The sequence below is a fragment of the Dermacentor andersoni genome, chromosome 3, assembly GCF_023375885.2.
Source record: "Dermacentor andersoni chromosome 3, qqDerAnde1_hic_scaffold, whole genome shotgun sequence".
NCBI classification, from domain to species: domain Eukaryota; kingdom Metazoa; phylum Arthropoda; class Arachnida; order Ixodida; family Ixodidae; genus Dermacentor; species Dermacentor andersoni.
This window is the reverse complement of record NC_092816.1, coordinates 178991713-179012342: the sequence shown is the minus strand read 5'-3', so window position 1 is coordinate 179012342 and position 20630 is coordinate 178991713. Positions and strand designations below refer to the sequence as shown.

The following is a 20630-nucleotide window of genomic DNA, read 5'->3' as shown; positions in this document are numbered from 1 at the left end:
AAACAGAACAGGGCGTGGGGGTTGCTACGCGCTTCTCCCACTGCAGAGAATCTAGTCAACTTTAAAAAAGTAAAATCCGAAGGCAGGCGAACCCGCCGACAGGCCAGACGAGAAAGTTGGCAGAAGTTTCTATCGAGTATAAACTCGTTCAGAGATGAGGCGAAAGCCTGGAACAGGGTCAATAGGATAAGAGGGCGACAAGCACATGCACTCCCTTTGGTAAACACAGAAGGCGATACCCTACAAGACCAGGCGAACTCACTTGGGGAGCACTTTGAGCACGTGTCGAGCTCAATTCACTATTCCCAATCCTTTTTGAAACTTAAAGAAATAGAAGAACGCAAGCCATTCTTACAAAAATCCAGAGAGAATGAACCGTATAACCAGCCCTTCAGTGTCGCCGAGTTGAGAGCTGCATTGAACACATGCAAAAGCACTGCACCGGGACCTGACCGAGTCATGTATGACATGATCAGAAACTTACATGCTGACACACAACTTACACTTCTCACACTTTTCAACACTATGTGGGCTGCGGGATACCTCCCACCCTCATGGAAAGAAGCGATTGTGGTCCCTGTTCTTAAGCAGGGTAAAGACCCTTCCTTGGCGGCAAGTTACCGACCGATAGCTCTTACAAATTGTCTCTGTAAGCTTTTCGAAAAAATGATTAATCGCAGACTTATACACTTCCTAGAACTCGCCAATATGCTCGATCCCAATCAGTGTGGATTCAGAGAAGGACGATCGACTGCCGATCACTTTGTGCGCATTGAAGGAAATATCCGCGATGCATTTGTTCATAAACAGTTTTTCCTATCAATATTCCTCGACATGGAGAAGGCGTATGACACAGCATGGCGTTACGGGATCTTGCGAGACTTGTCGGGAATGGGCATCCGTGGAAATATGCTGAACACTATCGAAAGCTACTTGTCAAGTCGTACCTTCCGAGTAAAAGTTGGTAATGCACTCTCACGTCCTTTTACGCAGGAAACTGGTGTACCCCAGGGAGGCGTGCTGAGTTGCACTCTCTTTATCGTAAAGATGAACACACTACGTGCTTCACTGCCACCGGCCATCTTTTATTCCGTATACGTAGACGATATACAAATAGGCTTCAGATCCTGCAACCTCACAGTATGCGAGAGACAGGTACAGCAGGGCTTGAACAAGGTTTCCAAGTGGGCAGATGAAAACGGATTCAAAATCAACCCCCACAAAAGTTCCTGTGTTCTTTTTACTAGAAAGAGAGGCCTGGTTCCAGATCCTTGTGTTCAAGTCTGTGGACGTCAAATACCTATCAACAAAGAACACAAATTTCTACGTATTATACTAGACTCCAAGCTTACTTTTATACAGCACATTAAATATCTTAAAGAAAAATGTCTAAGGACAATGAACCTACTTAAAATTCTATCCCACTCAACATGGGGTAGCGACAGGAAGTGTCTGATGAACGTTTATAGGAGCCTAATTCGATCACGATTGGACTATGGCGCCATCGTATATAACTCAGCCGCTCCGAGCGCACTAAAGATCCTAGATCCTGTCCACCATCTAGGTATCCGCTTAGCCACTGGTGCTTTCAGAACAAGCCCGATTGAAAGCTTATACGCGGAATCAAATGAATGGTCGCTCCATCTACAGAGAACTTACATCAGCTTTACATATTTCCTAAAAATACACTCCAATCATCAACATCCATGTTTTAACACTGTTAACGATATGACCTGCACTACACTATTCCATAATCGTCCTTCTGTAAGAAAGCCTTTCTCGCTTCGAGTGAGGGAGCTTAGTGAAGAAATGCATGTTCCACTCCTCGAGCTTCGCCTATTGCATCCAGCCAAGCTGCTACCTGCTTGGGAGTGGCAGCTGGTACAATGCGACACATCTTTTATTCAAGTTACAAAGCACGCTCCTGAGGCCGAAATCAAAATGCACTTCCTGGAACTCCAGCACAAGCATTCCTGTGCAGAGTTCTACACAGACGCTTCGAAATCAAATGCCGGGGTATCCTATGCAGCCGTCGGCCCATCCTTCTCGGAATCCGACGTACTGCATCCGGAAACAAGCATATTTACGGCCGAGGCCTACGCATTACTCTCTGCTGTGAAGCATATAAGAAAATCGAAACTTCCAAAAGCAGCGATCTATACAGACTCCCTAAGCGTCGTGAAGGCCTTAACCACAATCAGCAAACATAAAAATTCCGTATTTAATGAGCTCTATTCCGTCTTGTGTAAAGCGTACTCATCTAAGCAGCATATCATAATATGCTGGGTACCTGGCCACAGGGGAATTGAAGGCAACGTTCTGGCGGACGAGATGGCCACGTCTATAGCATCGCAAGCCGTTAACCCTACCGCTGAGGTGCCTGTCACAGATCTGAGGCCTTTCTTGCGAAGGAGATTGCGAGACCACTGGCAACGCATGTGGGACGCGGAAACAGATAATAAGCTCCACCTGATAAAACCACAGTTAGGATTCTGGCCCTCTACTACAAAATCGCGCCGAACAGATGTCCTATTCTGTCGTTTAAGAATAGGACACACATATGGCACCCATAACTTTCTACTGACCGGAAGTGAGCCTCCAGCCTGTGGTAGATGCGGGGAGAGGCTGACCGTACTCCACGTCCTCCTGGAGTGTCGGGAAGCCGAATCTGAGAGAAAGCGACATTTTTCATTAGCATACCGACAGCACATTCCTCTTCATCCCGCAATGCTTCTTGGTCCAGAACCGCTTTTTAGTACAGATTCAGTGCTAGGTTTTCTTAGAGATGTGGTCTTAAATGTTATTAGCCCCATGAATTCGTAGTGCCTATTCTCTCGAGAGCATGGCACTGCGATAACTGTTTTGCATAGCACATGCCTCCAGGCCCTTGTGCTTCAAGGGCTCTAAGGAGGCAGTAGTGCTCTGGCATTTCTTATAATCGTGATATATTTTACCTATCGTATCATTCTTTTTACATGCATCTAAATTTTCATAGTACAAGTCATACGTCATCGCCATAATTTTATCATACAGATTTTACGCACTTTAGAGCGTATATTTTAAGGCCTCTTTACAGCCACCTCACACCAACTTCATAGCAATCATAATTACACCGCAAACTCATTACCACAGACATGGCGCTCTTTGGCCACACCTGGCCCTTGCGCCATAAAACTCCACACATCATCTGAATGTTTTTGTTCTTTTAGTCTAATGTTAAAGCACCTGCCGCTCTGTCCAATGTAAGCTTTCCCGCACTCGAGTGGAATCTGATAAACTATACCGGTGTTTCAAGGCATTAAAACGGAAACATGTTTAACGCCGCAGTCACCTTTTCCTTTTCTTGCCACCCTGTTCAAGCTTCCTATTTATCATAGGGCACAAGTTAGACAACTTGCGAGGGGCCGAGAACACTGTAGTGACGTCATACCTATTGGCCACGTTCCTTAAACCATCGGATAATTTATGTATATAGGGTACCACAGCAAACTTTGTTTCTATTTTTCTGTTTTTGTTGTTCCTTACCGGGGCTTTTTATCCATTTGAAATGTTTTTGCAGGTTAGTTATAATAAATGCACGGGATAGCTAGCCTTTCCAAGCCGTTGTATCTGTTGTGAAAAACTTTGTTGCATATTGTGCAGACATGACTTAGTAATGGCAGACCTAAGAGTTGAATAAGCGATCCCCTGTTTAACAAGTTTAGAATGACAAGAAGAAAAATCAAGCAGTGGCTTGTTAGCCCTAGGCGAATAATGCCAACAGACATGCTCATCCTGGAACGTTAAGCACAGATCTAAAGACTAATTTGTTGCGCTGGATAAGAGCAAGCGTGAAACCTAGGCCCCCACCACATTCCCTAAAAACTTTCAAAATATCCGTAAGTTTCTTGGTGTAGTTATCGCGAGAGCACGGGAAAGCTTACATTGGACAGAGCGGCAGGTGCATTAACATTAGACTAAAAGAACACAAACATTCACTAAACCACCCTAATGCATCACATGTGGCGTGACATTGTTTCAATTGTGGTTGTAAACCTTTCTTTGAAGCCACAAAAATTCTTTTCAGACATAAATGCCAAACCACACGGGAAATTATCGAGGCATTCCACATCAAAAGATAAGGAGACACTTGCGTTAGCCATGCATCGTTGTCTCTGTTAGATTACGAATTTCAGTACCTTCGCAATACGTGTACTTATCTGAAGCGATATTGTTTTGTTTCCTTCGTTGACTTCCATACCTCCTGATATGTTTAACTGATGTTTTTTTACCTTGTCATTGTTGTATCGTCATGGCACCGCACGTGCCTATGAAGCTGGGCACACCTGCTGTAATCACCTTCTTCCCTTAGTCTCTATTTGTCCCTTCCAGTATTTCTTGCTGTGTGCTATATATTGCACGCGATATCCGTAATAAACGTTCTTTGCTCGGTTGATCTTCTTGGGAGTGCGTGGTTACTTCAGTGGCGACGAGGATGGGATGAGCCTGCCGCCCACCAGCAACACCCCGGTAGCCATGGCCGGATACGCAAGCCCACCGCAGTTCGAGGAAACTACGCACCACTGGCCGGCATATCTAGTGCGACTAGAAGCTTTCTTCGAAGGCAACGGCATCACGGAAGAAAAGAAGCGAGCATTGCTCGTAGCAGGGCTGAGCACTCTCACGGTGGCCGTCGTTAGTGGACGCTGCGCGCCAACAAAGGTGAACGAGCTGTCGTACACGGAAGCACTCGACATACTGCAGAAGCATTTTTCGCCGAGCCCGAATGAAATAGCCCAATCCTACAAATTTTTCTCACGGAACCAGATGCCAGGAGAGCCAGTCAGATATTTTTCGTAGCCATTCGGCAATTGGTGGATACCTGCAACTTCGGCACTTCACTTGACAGGATGCTCCGGGACCGTATAGATTGTGGCTTGCAAGACAACTCGGTACGTCGACTGCTTTCGAAGGCATCCTTAACAAGAAGCGAAGCAGAGGAAATCGCCTTAGCAGTGGAAATGGTGGAAGAAAACGTGAAGACGTTGAAGACTGCGCCTGAAGACGAAGGCGTACACATGTTAAGAAACATGTATGCACGACGTAAAGTTCGGCCACAATGCTTCAGGTGGGGAAAAACAGGGCACGACCCCAGAACCTGCCGGTTCCGCTCGGCGAAGTGCTACCGCTGCCAGCAGCGCGGTCATGTTAGCAAGATGTGTCCCGGACAAGCAGACAGCAGAACGAGAGAACCGTTCACGTGGCCACACCAGCAAATTATTGCGTGCATTCGTTAGCAGGAAACTGCAACAATCCGCGATCAGAAGCTCTGTTCCTCGTTGAAACGGCAGATAATTTCGTTGGAAACATTCACACCGTAAAGGCAATCATGTGCACTCTACTTTGGAATGGAATAACGATCAAGATGCAGCTGGACACAGGGTCCCCGGTTTCTATCATCACTTGGTCCACCTACGTACACCATCAAGATGCCTGGCCGAAACTGCAAGAATCTCCACTCAAGTTGTCATGCTTCCTTGGACCACTGCCGGTGCGTGGCCAGTTACAGCTCGACGTTTCCTTGTGTTCGAAGACTACGAAAGCCACATTAGCGGTGCCGAGTAGTTCCGGGCCGAACCTGTGTGGCCAGGACGTCATGACAGCGCTGTACCTTCTTGGGGAGCCGGTGCTCAGCGCAACGCCGGAAAGTGAGAGTCCAGCCATTCGTGAAGTTGACAATGGCGTTCAAGTCTTCTTACAAGAATGTTACGACGTGTTTCGACCCGAGTTAGGGCTCATAAAGGGACCGCCCGCCCGGTTGCCATTGCGAGATGATGCTGTTCCTCAGTTCTGTAAGGCGCGGCCGGTGCCGTACGCGTTGCGCTCATAAGTGGAGGCCGAAATTGATCGGTTAGTTGAAAATGGAATTCTTGCCCCGGTCGCACACTCCGACTGGGCGGCACCCGTGGTGGTGGTGGCAAAGCGTAACGGAAACATTCGCTTATGCGGCGATTTCAAAAATACTGTCAACCAAGCCTGCCATACGATCCAGTATCCTCTCCCGCGCATAGAGGACATCATGGCGACGTTAAACGTCGGGGAAGCTTTTACAACTATCGATCTCCGGGACGCCTACAATCAAATTGCGTTAGACGAAGAATCGCACCAGCTCACGACGGTGAATACACAGAAGGGCCTTTTTTGCTTCGCACGCCTTCCGTTCGGAGTAGCCTCTGCGCCAGCGCTATTTCAGCAACGCATGGAAACAATTTTGCAAGGACTGCCCGGAGTACAGGTCTATTTGGACGACGTAATCATTGCAGAAAAGCGAAATGACGGCGCCACCGTATGCCGAGTTCTGTGAAGATTCCGCGAGTTCGGGGTGCCGCTGAATCGGGAGAAGTGAAGATTTGCGTGAGAATGAAGTTGATTTTTTGGGTTACAAATTCGACGATAAGGGCGTGCATGCCAAAAGGGAAAACCTTGAGGTTATTCTGGACGTCGGCACACCCACGGGAGCGCCCGAGTTAAGATCATTTTTGGGTCTGGTCAGCTATTACCAAAAGTTTCTACCGCAGGCAGCCACGATCCTTGCACCTCTGTACGAACTATTGCGCGCCAAGACTGAGTGGAAGTGGGGCATTGCTCAGCAGCAGGCGTTCCAAGAGGTCAAAGCACTGATAAGTAAAGCAGAATTTCTTGCCCTTTACGACCCGGAACAACCGTTGGTACTAGAATGTGACGCTTCATCAGTCGGCATTGGAGCTGTCCTCAGCTGTCACGGCACAGCTGAGGCGATGAGGCAACCCATTGGCTTCCACTCCCGCATACTCAGACGCAGACCGGAAGTATTCGGAGCTTGAAAGGAAGCCCTGGCATTAGTGTTTGGAGTGGCGAAATTCCGGGCATATTTGTTGGGTAGGAAATTCACACTTCTGACTGATCACAAGCCATTAGTCAGTATTTTCAATCCAGATAAGCCGGTTCCAGCCATGGCGGCCGCCCGCATACAACGGTGGGCCCTCCAGTTGAGCACCTACTCCTACATCGTCAAGCTCAAGGACGGCAAGGCGAATGTTCTGGCTGATGCACTCAGCCGCGTGCCACGGGCGGCGCCTTCCAAGGAAGTGTCTGGAGAAGAGGACCGCGCTGTTGACTGTGAGTACGTACTTCTCACCGCCTGTTCGGACAGTAGAGTGCTGTCAGCCAAACTGGCCCGCTATAGGGCCGAAGATGAGGAGTTACTTGTGGTGCGGAAGTAGGTGCCGGAAAGCTGGCCTCGGCATTTAGACTTGAAGCAAGTCACTCTAAAGCCGTACCTAGTCCGGAGGGACGAGCTAACTGTGAGAGAAGGCCTGGTGTTCTGGGGCCACCGAGTCGTCGTGCCTAAACCAGCCAGGAACGCAGTGTTGCAGCTGGTTCATGAGACACATCAAAGAATCACCGCCATGAAGAGACTAGCTCGAACGCTGCTTTGGCATCCCGGCATTGATAAACAGATTGAGCAGCTTGGTAAGACGTGCCACTTATGTGTTCAAGCTGCACCGATGCCTCCACGCAAGGTACCAGTCCCATGGCCGGAAACCAGGCAGCCGTGGTCTCGTCTGCACATTGATTTTGCGGGTGCGGTTGATGGCTACATGCTATTAATTGAGGTCGATTCCCACAGTAAGTGGATAGAAGCTGTGCCTTTGCGAACTTCCACAGGTGGGACGACCGTAGATTCCCTGCGCACCCTCTTTAACACTTTTGAATTGCCGCGCACAATCATCACAGAAAATGGGCCTCCGTTTGCTAGCCGGGAATTCCAGACTTTCACTACGGTGAATGGAATAAAGCACATGCCCACGGCACCATATCACCCTCAATCGAATGGGTTGGCGGAACGAGCGCTGCATACAATAAAACAAAGCCTGCAGAAAAACAGGCAAGGATCAATGCAAACGCGGCTGGCCAGGATCTTGCACAACTACCGACGAACGCCGCTGTCGGGTAGGAAAACGCCGGCTATGCTGCTGATGGGGCGTGAGCTACGCTCCCGATTAGATAACTTGTTGCCGTTAGAAACAGAGCGTTACAGTTACCCTTTTGCCAATGATTTCTTGCAGAAGGATAAACCAATTTGGGTGCGAAACTACATTTGCCTCAGAGACCCATGGACTCAAGCACGTGTCCAAACAACAGAGGGGTCTCGAATGGTAACTCCCGCGGGACCGGAGGGTGAACTAATGCGACGACACTTGGACCAAGTGCCACCGCGTGTGGTGGTGCAGGACTCGGAGCAAGTGCAGCCGTGTCTCTCAGCCAGAGGCGACACAGCCGTCGACAAGACCGCTAGTGCGAATACGACGGATGAGACCACAACCCTGGAACTACGAAGGTCAACCCGTTCGAGACGTCCTCCTGACAGGTTCTCTCCCTAAGAGAAGAGGAGACTGTTGTATCGTCATGGCTCCGCACGTGCCTATGAAGCTGAGCGCACCTGCTGTAATCACTTTCTTCCCTTAGTCTCTATTTGTTCCTCCCCCTCTTTCTTACTGTGTGCTATATATTGCACGCGAAACCCGTAATAAACGTTCTTTGATCGGTTGATCTTCTTGGGAGTACGTGGTTTCTTCAGTTATGTCCCTATGCTGCGGTTTTTGCAATCACCTATATATATGCTCTTCGTTTTAATAAAAATTTAGTTCAGAGTTAGCGCTCGTCCTGTCTGCTCCTTTCTGTGTCCGTGCTCACTTCTCGATACAAGCCAAGATCATGTTACTGTACAAACTCGCCCAACTGTTTATCATTTTGCATTACATTTCTTGTACACAGGGCTCTTTTCGATGTGAACGCTTTAACCTTTCTAGTGAAGCCAATGTTGCTTCTTTTATTGCACTGACAGTTTGCAAAGCCAGAACTGTGGCATGGTACAGCAGAACCGGCATTTGCCCTCCGGATATTCAAGCAATCTTTGGAAGCATGAAACCTTCAACAGAACACTCCCGAAGGATGGCCCGGACTCTGAACTCGGAACTCTGGCGGCAGGTCTGTTTCTTCAAGGACAGGCTTCTGGTTATGTGCGTGAGAGCCCCATCTGCGGAAGGCAAACGACGATGTTTTCGGGAATGGATTAGGATCGCAGAGCAGGCCACGGAATTCCTATGGGCCCGTGCTCGTCTTTCGTTACCGAAGAAGGATAAGACTACGCGGGACCAAGGAAAAGTGCTTCTGCTCGGCGGTCAACAACTCCCATCAAACATCGAAAGCACTCTGCTAAAGGGACCAAAGTTTGCCTGTGAACCTGATTTGTGACCTCCGGAAAAGGTCAGCTTGTCTAGATCCATTTCTCGTTGGGTCACTGAAGACTTTTGACCAAGGTGTGTGACTGAGTGCATTGATGTGATCGCGAGGCCTGTACCTCAGCCCAGTAAGTCAGACAGCCTAACTGGTGTGTCGCGTTTTTTCGTCAAGCATGAGCTTAGGTTGGTTACTGCGGGCAAAGGTTTCGTTGTTGTTGTTCCTGAAGAATTGTACGCACAAAGAGCTAAAACCGCTATTGACAAACACTTTGTTCCAAAAATTACCAATTTAATAAAGCGAAGAAAACTGCAAATTGATTTGCTTGAGAAATTGGATCTGGAGGGCCTCGCGTCGGGAGTTAAATATTCCAAGGGTCTGCACCTCGACATATTTTTTAGTGCTGAGACACATAAGCCGGAAGTTCCTTTTCGAGCCATTATTTCTGAAAAAGGAACGTGGCCGTACACCGTCTCAACTTTTTTGCATAATGTACTCTCTTTAGTTCGTCTTAATGACCCCTTCCTGATAAGACATTCGGAAGAAATTGTAGCCTTCCTAACAGAAAATAATCCAGGTAAATGCTCCGCGATCAGTGTTGATGTAAAAGATCATTTTTATTCGCTTCCGGAATCGTAACTACTGCGTAGTGTTAAAGTAGCAGTGACGCTCAACAGTGATGAGTCCCGGTGTACTCAGGACTGTGGGATGCCCGTGGAATCTTTTTTCGAACTATTGTTGTTTTAAATAGGGAATACCGTTGTAAAATGGGGTAGTTCTATGTATGTACAAAAATCGGGAGTTTGCATTGGTACAAAAGTTGCGCCAGTTTTGAGTAATAGTTATCTAATTAGAAAACTACAAAACAATCTTAAGGAATTGGCGGTGCATGCATTTAGATACGTAGTGACTACCTGGTATTTTGTTCTCGCGATAACTATACCAAGATAACTACGGATATTTTAAAGTTTTTAGGGAAGGTGGTGGGGGCCTAGGTTTCACGCTTGCTCTTATCCAGCGCAACAAATTAGTCTTTAGATCTGTGCTTAACGTTCCAGGATGAGCATGTCTGTTGGCATTATTCGCCTAGGGCTAACAAGCCACTGCTTGATTTTTCTTCTTGTCATTCTAAACTTGTTAAACAGGGGATCGCTTATTCAACTCTTAGGTCTGCCATTACTAAGTCATGTCTGCACAATATGCAACAAAGTTTTTCACAACAGATACAACGGCTTGGAAAGGCTAGCTATCCCGTGCATTTATTATAACTAACCTGCAAAAACATTTCAAATGGATAAAAAGCCCCGGTAAGGAACAACAAAAACAGAAAAATAGAAACAAAGTTTGCTGTGGTACCCTATATACATAAATTATCCGATGGTTTAAGGAACGTGGCCAATAGGTATGACGTCACTACAGTGTTCTCGGCCCCTCGCAAGTTGTCTAACTTGTGCCCTATGATAAATAGGAAGCTTGAACAGGGTGGCAAGAAAAGGAAAAGGTGACTGCGGCGTTAAACATGTGTCCTCTTTAGTGCCTTACAACACCGGTATAGTTTATCAGATTCCACTCGAGTGCGGGAAAGCTTACATTGGACAGAGTGGCAGGTGCATTAACATTAGACTAAAAGAGCACAAACTTTCACTAAACAACCCTAATGCAGCACATTTGGCGTCACATTGTTTCAATTGTGGTTGTAAACCTTTCTTTGAAGACACAAACATTTTTTCCAGACATAAATGCCAAACCACACAGGAAATTATCGAGGCATTCCACATCAAAAGTTTAGGAGACACTTGCGTTAGCCATGCATCGTTGTCTCTGTTAGATTGCGAATTTCAGTACCTTCGCAATACGTGTACTAATCTGAAGTAATCTTTTTTTGTTTCCTTCTTTTACTTCCATACCGCCTGATATGTTTAACTTATGTTTTTTACCTTGTCATGTCCTTATGCTGCAGTTTTTGCAATCACCTATATATATGTTCTTCGGTTTAATAAAAATTTAGTTCAGAGTTAGCGCTCGTCCTGTCTGCTGCTTTCTGTGTCTGTTTTCACTTCGCGCTACAAGCCAAGATCATGTTAAGCTAGCCTTACTCGAGAGTGTTCGGGTGTTGAACGTTGCAAGGGTCGGTTTCCATTGGCGGCCTTTCCGGACCCAGGTGTTCTTAGCACCATCTGATGCGTTGCAAATATAACCACCGCCTTGGTCAGATGCTCCACAGCAGCTGGGGGCGGAGGGCCATTGGTTAACCACCATATTAAAACGATTATATTAAAGGTGACCAAATAAGAAGTCGAGGGCTTGAGACCGCATTTTTGGAGTTTTCCAGGGACCAGTTGTAAGCCGTAGCGTCACATATACATTAACATTTACGTAGAAGCCATATTTGTTTTCAATATGTCCCTTGCAACCCTGTACGATCTAAGTCGAATAATATGTGTCCAATTGCTTCCAGACAGTCACGGTTGTCTCAAAAGGCGCGTATTGTTTGACGAAACTAGCCACGTTGCGTCGTAGCATATAGTTAAGTGTCTCTAATTCCCACGGTAGTCGGTCTGGAAAGCTTGGTTGAAGATCCGGTCAGTAATGTAGATATGTTCATACCGCTCGAGGAAGGAAGAAGACAGTATTCTTTAGGCCCATGAAGAACTAGGCTTCGCAATGGCGATGCTCCAGGTTTGTTTATTTCTTTTTAAAAATGACTTTCGTTTACTTCTGTGGGTATGGCCCTTACGAGCCAACTCATCTGCTGCTAAGAATGCCATAGCCGTGGAAGCACTAGTAATGAGGTAGCGAACAATTACCTTGCCTTAGTAGCCAATTGTGAAGAAGGCTGTTACATTCGGGTATTCGCTTTGTTCCACAGTGTTACTAAGGAAACAATGACAGCCATAAAGATGGATGTACATGTGCAAATGTGGCATAGGATCGATCAAGCAAAAGCTTCCCCTTCGAATGCAGGGTTGAAGGGGCAGCAAGTCGAAATGGTCTCTGTCGGATACGTAAGTGCTTGACAGTTCAGTGAGTAACTTATGTGCAATGGCCCACTATTCAAATGTCCTTCCAAATAACAGAAACAAGATGGATATGCAGTAACTGTGGCGTAAATAATCATTGCGGACACTCGAAGCGGTTGATACAAGATAATAGGATCAGCTTTTATTTGTGCGATACCGATGGCAAGTCATTTTCTATATGCGAGAAATAAGCCAATAGGTAAGCCACGATCTCCCTTACGAAGAGCGTATTTGTACGCCGTCAATGCGCAATTGAGTGGAAATGTCTGCACTAAATCTTCACGCTAATCTACATTTCAACAGTACTTGGGAGGTGTCGATTGCTTCTAAAGAAATTCAAAAAGAACTGCTGCCTCTCCCGCAATGAAGAGTATACATAAGCATGACATGGCAACCGGCAATGTAGATTGGTTACCCCCGCACCACCCTGCACCAGACCGCACAACGCCACACTGTGCAATGGTCCATATGGGCGCTGTGGAGCTTGAAGAAGAAAACCGGCTGAAGGCTGCACAAGAAACAGCTTAAGAAGCCAGGCAGATAGAGCGCACTGTACTGCCTGGATAGAAAAAAAAATTAAATTATGGGGTTTTACGTGCCAAAACCATTTCTGATTATGAGGCACGGCGTAGTGGGGGACTCCGGAAATTTCGACCACCTGGGGTTCTTTAACGTGCACCTAAATCTAAGTACACGGGTGTTTTCGCATTTCGCCCCCATCGAAATGCGGCCGCCGTGGCCGGGATTCGATCCCGCGACCTCGTGCTCAGCAGCCCAACACCATAGCCACTGAGCAACCACGGCGGGTGCCTAGATAGAAGAAGAGTGAATCTAATTCAGGGGTCTTACGAGCGAAAACTATTATTTCATAATGCGGAAAGCCTTAGTGGGGGACTGCGCATTATTTGGAACACCAGGGAATATTTACCGCGCTCAGAATGAAAGGCCCACGAGCCTTTTTGCATTTCGCCTCCATCGAAATGCGGCCTTCGCGGCCAAGATTTGATCCCACTATCTTGTGCTTAGTAGATTGTTTTATAATGCGGTTGAGTGGGACGAGCGGCAGGGGCAGGATATGCTTTCCAGTGAGACGCGCGTTGTAGAAAAATGATGTGGCGGCGCTGCGGTCGAAGTGGATAAAGCCAAATCAAGGTCGCGCCTTTGAAAACTGCTTGCGATACATATCGGAAGTGTCATTCATACTACTTCGCGCGCTCGTATATGCGTTCAGGCCCATGAAACGGTATTTATAATTAGATATGACATGTATTTATGCCTTACGAATAATATGCCTTTCTTTTTCTTCTTTATTTTGTTTTATTTCCGCGCGGCCATTGCGTGTAGATTGCGACTGTAGTGTTGGCTTCTAGAGAACTATAGTACTCTACTGTTCCCTTTGAAGAAGAGATAATTTTCTTGTTTTCAAAGCAGCATGTCATCTCTCGTGTTGTATTTTTGTGCATATAGCTTTTCACCAGTATGTCTAGCGAAACACAGACGGAAAGGCATATGTAAGCTTTCTGCTTGCGGCTTCAAACAAATAAAATATACGTGGCCCATCCGCTGCCCTGTCCTCAGGTTTTCGGTGAGTATTCTCAAAGAAAACAAAAACTGCTGCGCAACATTCTATTCCCGTTTCTTCTTCCTCGTATATTAGAAGGCGGACCAATTGCTATCAGTTCTGTTATTTCAGTCGGACCTCGGGCACCCAGAAGAGATTTACGTAGCCATTGTATATCCTAATTTGTGGCCCGTAAGTCATGTGACATTTTTTGCCCAGTCCAATTAGTGCCTAATTAGTGGCTACATTGTGGATATGGCATTCCGCTGCCGATGACGAGCTCACGGGTTCAAATCAGGTCACGGAATACGATGGGAGTGAAATGGAAAAACCACTCTTGTACTTGTGTTTAGGTGCACGATACAGAACCTCAGGTGGTGAGGACTGAACAGGGTGCCTCATAATCACATTACCAGAAATAAAAGGGCAGAATTCGTTTAACTAAAAAAAAGTTACCGCCTCCTTCCGCACTTTGTAGGGGTGTAAACAAACTAAATTATTCTCGAGTCAGATTTCCGAGAAAAACGCGTTAAGCTTATTTTATATTAGTTACCTAAATGGCATGCCATTCACAACTGTAGGTCCGCTCAACCATATATAAGCTGCTTCTACTTTATAAAGGACTGGTTTCATTTATGCGGTGAGCAATCATAAAGACAATAATGAAGGTAATAAAGGAACGGCATGCTGCTGTGTTGAAGAAAATAAGTGTGGTACCACCTTAATGGATTGCAGGTATAGTGAGAGTGTCGAGAAAATCTTTTGCTTGGCGAATCGAGCCAGCAAATTTGCCGTAAGGATGGCGCTGTCCCGCTGAGGTTAGCAGTGGCTGAGTTCGGCTATGCCAGGATTTATGTGGCGAAAGCTAAGGCATAGCATGGTTAACCTTGATTAATCTTGATTGCAAGTCTCGGTTAGTCTGGTTGTCTAGATATGTTGTGGCGTTTAGCCAGTCGTTCGGCGCGCTGTTCGTCTGTTTCCTGGGCGATTCGTTTCCTCTTGATTTCGTTCCGATGTCGATTCTAGGCCTCCTCATGCTTATCATAACTGTCGCCATCCATACTGCCGCCTCAACCGTGGTTGCGGCGCACGCAAGCTCACCTTTTCAATCCTCACACATCTTGTCAGAAATGCACCGCAGCTTGTGAAGCGAACGAAGGCGAGCCCAATGACGAGGAACACGGTGTGACGTCATACCAACCGGTGGCGGCCGATAGGCGCGGCGCTGCGCAGCGGCGGAACACCTGTGGCTCGGTGCTACTTGTGGCGCACGCCAGCAGTGACTAGGGAGCGAGAGAGAGAAAAAAATCCGCGGTGAGGCGCTACCTCACAGGACCGCCACGGTGAAACCAAGGAGGATTTAAAGTGGTGGCGAAGGCTGGGCCGAAAAGTGGTTTAGCGCGACTGCAGCACAACCGGAGGATGGGGGGCAAAACACTCATATAAAGAAATGATAAAGCTACAAAATTGGAATGTAATCTGCCAATAGAAAAAAAAAATATATTAGCACCTTGTTTTATGAAAGAGGTAAGTCATTTTATTAAAACCTGGCAAATTTTGTATTTTTGCAACACTCTCGACCTGCCCCCTATTCCTGAGTGTGCGGCGCATTACAGCGCGTCTTTGCAGGCCTTGTTTCGATACCCGGCTAACCCGGCCACAGTGGCGGGAGCTTACGAAGCGATTTCTTATCGCCAGCTGTCTGCGATGGCGCGCCTGGTAAAGCGTATAAATTTAGCTCGCCGGTCTCACAATGCTCCTTTTGCGAAGTTTTCGTCGTCCTTGCACGTCGCTTCTTTGTCACCGTTCGGTAAGATTTGCAGCCCGCTGCACCGCTGCGGCAGTTTTCTCGGTTTTGTCGTTTCCTTCGGAGTGCGGCCAGTGCGAAGTCTTTTTCTGTCTTTGCACGCTTCGCGCTCTTCTTTTGAAGCGCTTAGCGCTTCATTTCAAGATGAGCTTGCGGCATGTGAAGAAACGATGCTCCGTGGTACACTGCGACAGCGTGGATAGTACCATTGGTGTCACGCTACACCGATTCCCGCTGGACTTTCACAGGTGAGCTCTTGACAGTGTCGTCTGCTCTAGGTATGCGCGATAGCTTCGATATGGTTTCGCCGGGCTGTTCGCTCGTGTTTCATAGCTGTAACCCGTTCGTGCGTACTTGGCTTCATGTTTTCGGGGATATTTATGTACTACACTGCAGGGCACACACTTTCAGTGCTGAGGTGTGCGAAAGAGGCCCACATTTTTCTAAGTTATAGTGAGTTTCATGCAGCTGACTATCACCAACGTGAACTTCACACCGGGCTCTCAGAAGCAACCACGTGCACGCTACTGACCGGGAGGCCCATTTAGAACAAAGTTTGCTACCTGACAGCTCTGAGTACGACATTTTTTAGTTTTGCAAAACCGTGAAGCCAATTTGAGGATCCCCTCGCAACTGGGAGTATCGAAACTCAGCCTCGTGTATGTGCGCGGCTTTGAGGAGGCGTTAACTGGATTCGCTCAGCAGGAGTTATTGCCTGCCTTGGTATTGCTGTCCTACATATACATGACTGTCCGGGTAATTTTAAACGCACTTCACTCTCGTCACTCGTTGAGCTTAGAAAAGCAGCTAGCCGCGTGGCATGAGGATTAGCGTTACCGCACTCTGGGGCGCAGAGAGCTTGGCGCGAGCATTTACTACCATAGTTCAGATTTAATGCAAGTATAATTTACTGCAGTTAGCAGTGACAGGAATAATGACGCATTGGCGTTTCGAGTATGCGTATTCCTTTTGGCGCAGTTGTATCTAACGCGCATGTTTCATCACGTCCAGGTGCCGAGCGTGGGCGCAGTTCTGCCGCAACGTCAGCCTGGAGAAGGCGCCGTCGCAGCTACGAGAACTCAGGATTTGCTCGAGGCACTTCGAACCATCTGTGTATCTGCCGTCAGGAAGGCTGCGACACGATGCTTTGCCTACTCGAGCAAGCATTGCCGGTAATTTTTGTTATCAAACTTTTAAGGCATTCGCCACTCTTGAAATGTCAGGTTTTGTGAAAAAATGAAATTTTTCCTTTTTGTCGTAACCGTAAACAGTCTAGCGTCTTTTGCAAAATAAATTATGTATCTGTCTTGTGGCTTTAAAAATTACAGTAAATTTTTACCTGCACCCTGCTAAGCGATAACGAAAATGGAAGTATCGCTTTCACGTGAGCACATGTAATTATATACATGTCGTGTGTGTGTGTGTGTGTGTATATATATATATATATATTCGTTTTACGTCTCTTGCATGCAAGTTTAGCGATTCAACAGTTGTCAGTATTTGAATCAACTAGACGCTCACACAAGGGGGTGCTCCAGCCCTTTTATTTGTGTACTTTCTGTATGCCATGCGACATTGTACAAGGCGTATTTTTCCGCTGTTGGGATCGAAACTTCTTTTCTCCCGGTATGCATTGTACACTGTATGTGAGGTTCGTGACAAATGTCCAACATAGCATAGAATTAGGTTTGTGCTTGTGGTAAGCTAATGGCACAAGCTTAGTAGGCGAAGGGTGCTCAAGCGAATTTCTAGGCACGGGTGCGGAAAAAGTACACTGACGGTGTGAATACTCTTGCCTGATATTTCCGGTAAAAAAAAGGATAATGGAAGTGGGATATTTCGTAGTCTGGTATGGCAAAGGGCTCCAAAGGATCTTAACGTGAGTCTGTCAGTCTTCCGGTTCAGGCTGTTTGATGCCGCTAGCCACTTCAGCAACGGAAACCAGGCGACTCTACATGTTTTGCAGCAAGTGGGAGTTGAATCTTTCATATTCACCGTGAAACCTTGTCTCATGAACGGTCCCTGTCGTGTCCAGAGGGCATTCTCGTCCTTCCTTTGATAGCTCAAAAGAAGTGAGGGGGAAAAAAGGGGTGAGCCTTCCTAAATATTTGATGAATTTTAGTACTCCAGAACTTTGCTTTCTTGTATGCAGAGCTTCTTTTTTCACCTTCAGTCTTATCAGGATGCAATCTTATGCCGACTTGGGCAAGGTACGCTTGGTGAAAAGCTTCTCGAGATATTGTGTGCTCATGTGTTATGTATCAAAGCACGCACTGAACGATTATAGAAATGCACTAATAATTGTTTGTGTTGTTGCCTTTTACCTCAATATTCATGCTAGCGAAAGCCAATGTTTGTACAGGTTTTTATTTTTTGCGATAATTGCTTACGAATTCATTCTTGTTGCATCTCATTGCGTAGGCCATAGGCTGACCTGCATAAATCTGTAAACAACATGGGGCACGTTACTTGATTTGCGAGCTATCGTTGTTTGTGTGATAGGCGAATTTCGCACTCTTCAAAGTAAAACATAGCATATGAAAGTTGCAAATGATTTACTGGTGCTCCACAGCTGCTGATGACATCAAACTAATGTGCCTAACGATTAAGGGTGGTAAACAGATTTTTATTTCATTGGATAAGCATTTTTCTTTCTAGAGTGATGACAATGTGAACCGCATGCTGTGGAAGCTATAGTTCTTTGGAAATTATTTACTATAAAGGTACTGAATTCTCTTTTCTCTCCGCAATAATGTTGCCATTTCAGACACCTCAAGCGAATGCAGCAGCGACATGGACTGTTCACAATCTCTGAGCGAAACTTCGGCATCAGTGAGCCGGGCTGGAGAACCAGGTGAGCAGGGTTGTATGCATAACTGACATAAATCTTTTGAAAATGGTGACGACTGAAAGCTCATTGGACTGCTTCCTATGATAGCTGCTGTCTCCGGTGAACCTGTTTCCAAGGGGTACGTCCAGAGTCGGCCGTCCCAGTCGCTGCTACTCTTCCAAGAAGGTGATTGTCATTTCGTATCTGCTCGAACAGCCTGAGGAGGTATGGCTCAGAAATATGCTACGATTCCTTGTCTGTGCGCTGTGCAGATGCAGATGGTGCCAGCCCTACTGGTTCTACGCTGAACCAAGCTTGTTCCCACGCCAGTGGCTTCATAATGGTTCAGTGTAAGTGTTAATTCCGCCTGTGGTGCTTAGTTATTATTTGTGCATTGTTGGGTTGCTGGCTTCGCTGTCGGAACTGTGCTGTCACTATATTTTGTTCTTTATATTCTGTGGGCGCAGCTGACCACACATATGCAGGACCAAGCACTGAAGCAAGTGCTTCATCTCTGGAACCTGGCACGGCAGGGGTGGCCGCAACACTGTCAGCGAGTGCTGATCTGTCACCAGGAGCTCCGTTCAGCAGTTCGCCTCTTTCTTATGAAGGTTAGCAATTTTACAACGCTTTCGCAATATTGCGCACTTTTTGGTGCTACAGGACTACATGCAGCTACGACTAAACCCGACGTAGCAACTTATTGCTCTTCCGTCGACTCTGTACGTTGCAGGATCTTTCACCAGCCCCATCAATGAAAGGCGGCCACTGCAGAAATTTCGAGCCAAGCTCAGGCAGCTGCGTAACCGCAAAAAGAGGCTGCAAGGACTGCTGCTTCAGCGCCGTCGCATGAAGACCACTGCCGAATTGGTAGATAGTCTGCGTGAGCATTTAACACCAGCTGTTGCTTTTGTTGAAGCTCAGTTAAAGATGCACAATGTCAGCAGGTTTGGCCGTCGATGGTGCAGCCAAAACAAAACCTTTGCTTTAGGTTTATACTTCCACAGCCCAAAAGGTTACAGATATTGCAGCAAACTCCTGAAACTTCCATCTGTTAGGTCACTGCAGCTGTGGCTTGCACGCGTACCATTGAGGGTTGGCTTTTATCCTGAAGTTTTTGATTTGATCGAGAAACGGGCAGCGTCTTTTCCACGGCAAGGCAGGGCTTGCACCATAATTTTTGACGAAATGCATGTTTCAAAGGAGCTGTCGTACAATCCAGTGTCGGACAGATTTGAAGGCCTTGAAGAGTACAGTGCAGCACAAGGTCCAAATCTTGCAAACAAGGCGCTTGTGTTCATGGCCAAAGGAATATGTACGCCGTGGAAGCAGCCTCTTGGCTACTTCTTTGCAGATAAGGCAGCGCCTGCAACTGTTCTGCATGACCTTCTCTTCAAATGACACAAAATGTTGGTTGGAGCTGAATTGCAGCCTGTGGCTGTGGTTTGTGATCAGGGGAACCAAAATGTTTCTCTGTTTTCGAAACTTGTGACCCCTGAAAAGCCGTACTTAAGTGTGAATGGTGAACCGCTTTTCTTTATTTTTGATCCACCGCATTTGCTCAAGTGCTTGCGCAATATGCTCTTCAAGTATGACTTCAGGGTAGGCAGTGACACAATTAAAAGCTCGTACATACGACAGGCTTATGAGAAGGATCGAGAAATGCAAATTCGGTCCATCCCAAAGTTGAGTGCACGGCACTTTAATTTAACTTTTGCTTCGAAGATGTGTGTGAAACTCGCAGCACAGGTATTCAGCAATCATTGCGCTGCTGCATTGTGCACATTGGTAACATTCCAACAGTTGCCATCAGAGGCTATCCACACAGCCAGATTTGTTGAGAGGATCGATAGACTCTTTGACAGTCTAAATACTTCACAGAAGCGGGGAAAGTCTCCGTATGCATCTGCAATTTGTGCAGGATCTGTGCATGAAGAGTTTTTGGAAGAGTGTATTGCAGTTTTCGAAAACATCGAAGTTCTAGGCTGTGCGCGGCAGCCTCTTTGCATCCGTGGCTTCTGCCAAACTATGAGGGCTGTGCTGCTGTTATGGAACCACCTGGCCTCTCGCTATGGTTTGACATACCTCCTTACCAGCACCTGAACCAGGATGCACTTGAAAACAACTTTGCTATTGTTAGGTCGAAATCTG

General features: G+C 46.7%; 2 protein-coding genes and 1 long non-coding RNA gene across 3 annotated transcripts; all 3 read left to right on the top strand.

Moving 5' to 3' along the window:
- The first annotated feature begins 4515 nt into the window (after positions 1-4515).
- Positions 4516-8402, top strand: LOC126530255 (uncharacterized). Its single transcript, XM_050177579.2, has 3 exons — positions 4516-4701; positions 6960-7141; positions 7976-8402. The coding sequence occupies exons 1-3, from the start codon at positions 4516-4518 to the stop codon at positions 8400-8402; spliced, it is 795 nt and encodes a 264-aa protein (XP_050033536.2).
- Positions 8403-15468: 7066 nt separating this feature from the next.
- On the top strand, positions 15469-18503 carry LOC140216483 (uncharacterized). Its single transcript, XR_011893169.1, has 3 exons — positions 15469-15897; positions 16661-16821; positions 18417-18503. It is a non-coding gene; the product is annotated as an uncharacterized lncRNA (long non-coding RNA).
- A 77-nt stretch (positions 18504-18580) lies between these two features.
- Positions 18581-20147, top strand: LOC140216590 (uncharacterized). The gene is made up of 4 exons (XM_072286962.1): positions 18581-18665; positions 18752-18829; positions 18947-19090; positions 19213-20147. The coding sequence occupies exons 1-4, from the start codon at positions 18581-18583 to the stop codon at positions 19878-19880; spliced, it is 975 nt and encodes a 324-aa protein (XP_072143063.1). The 3' UTR covers positions 19881-20147.
- Positions 20148-20630: the final 483 nt, after the last annotated feature.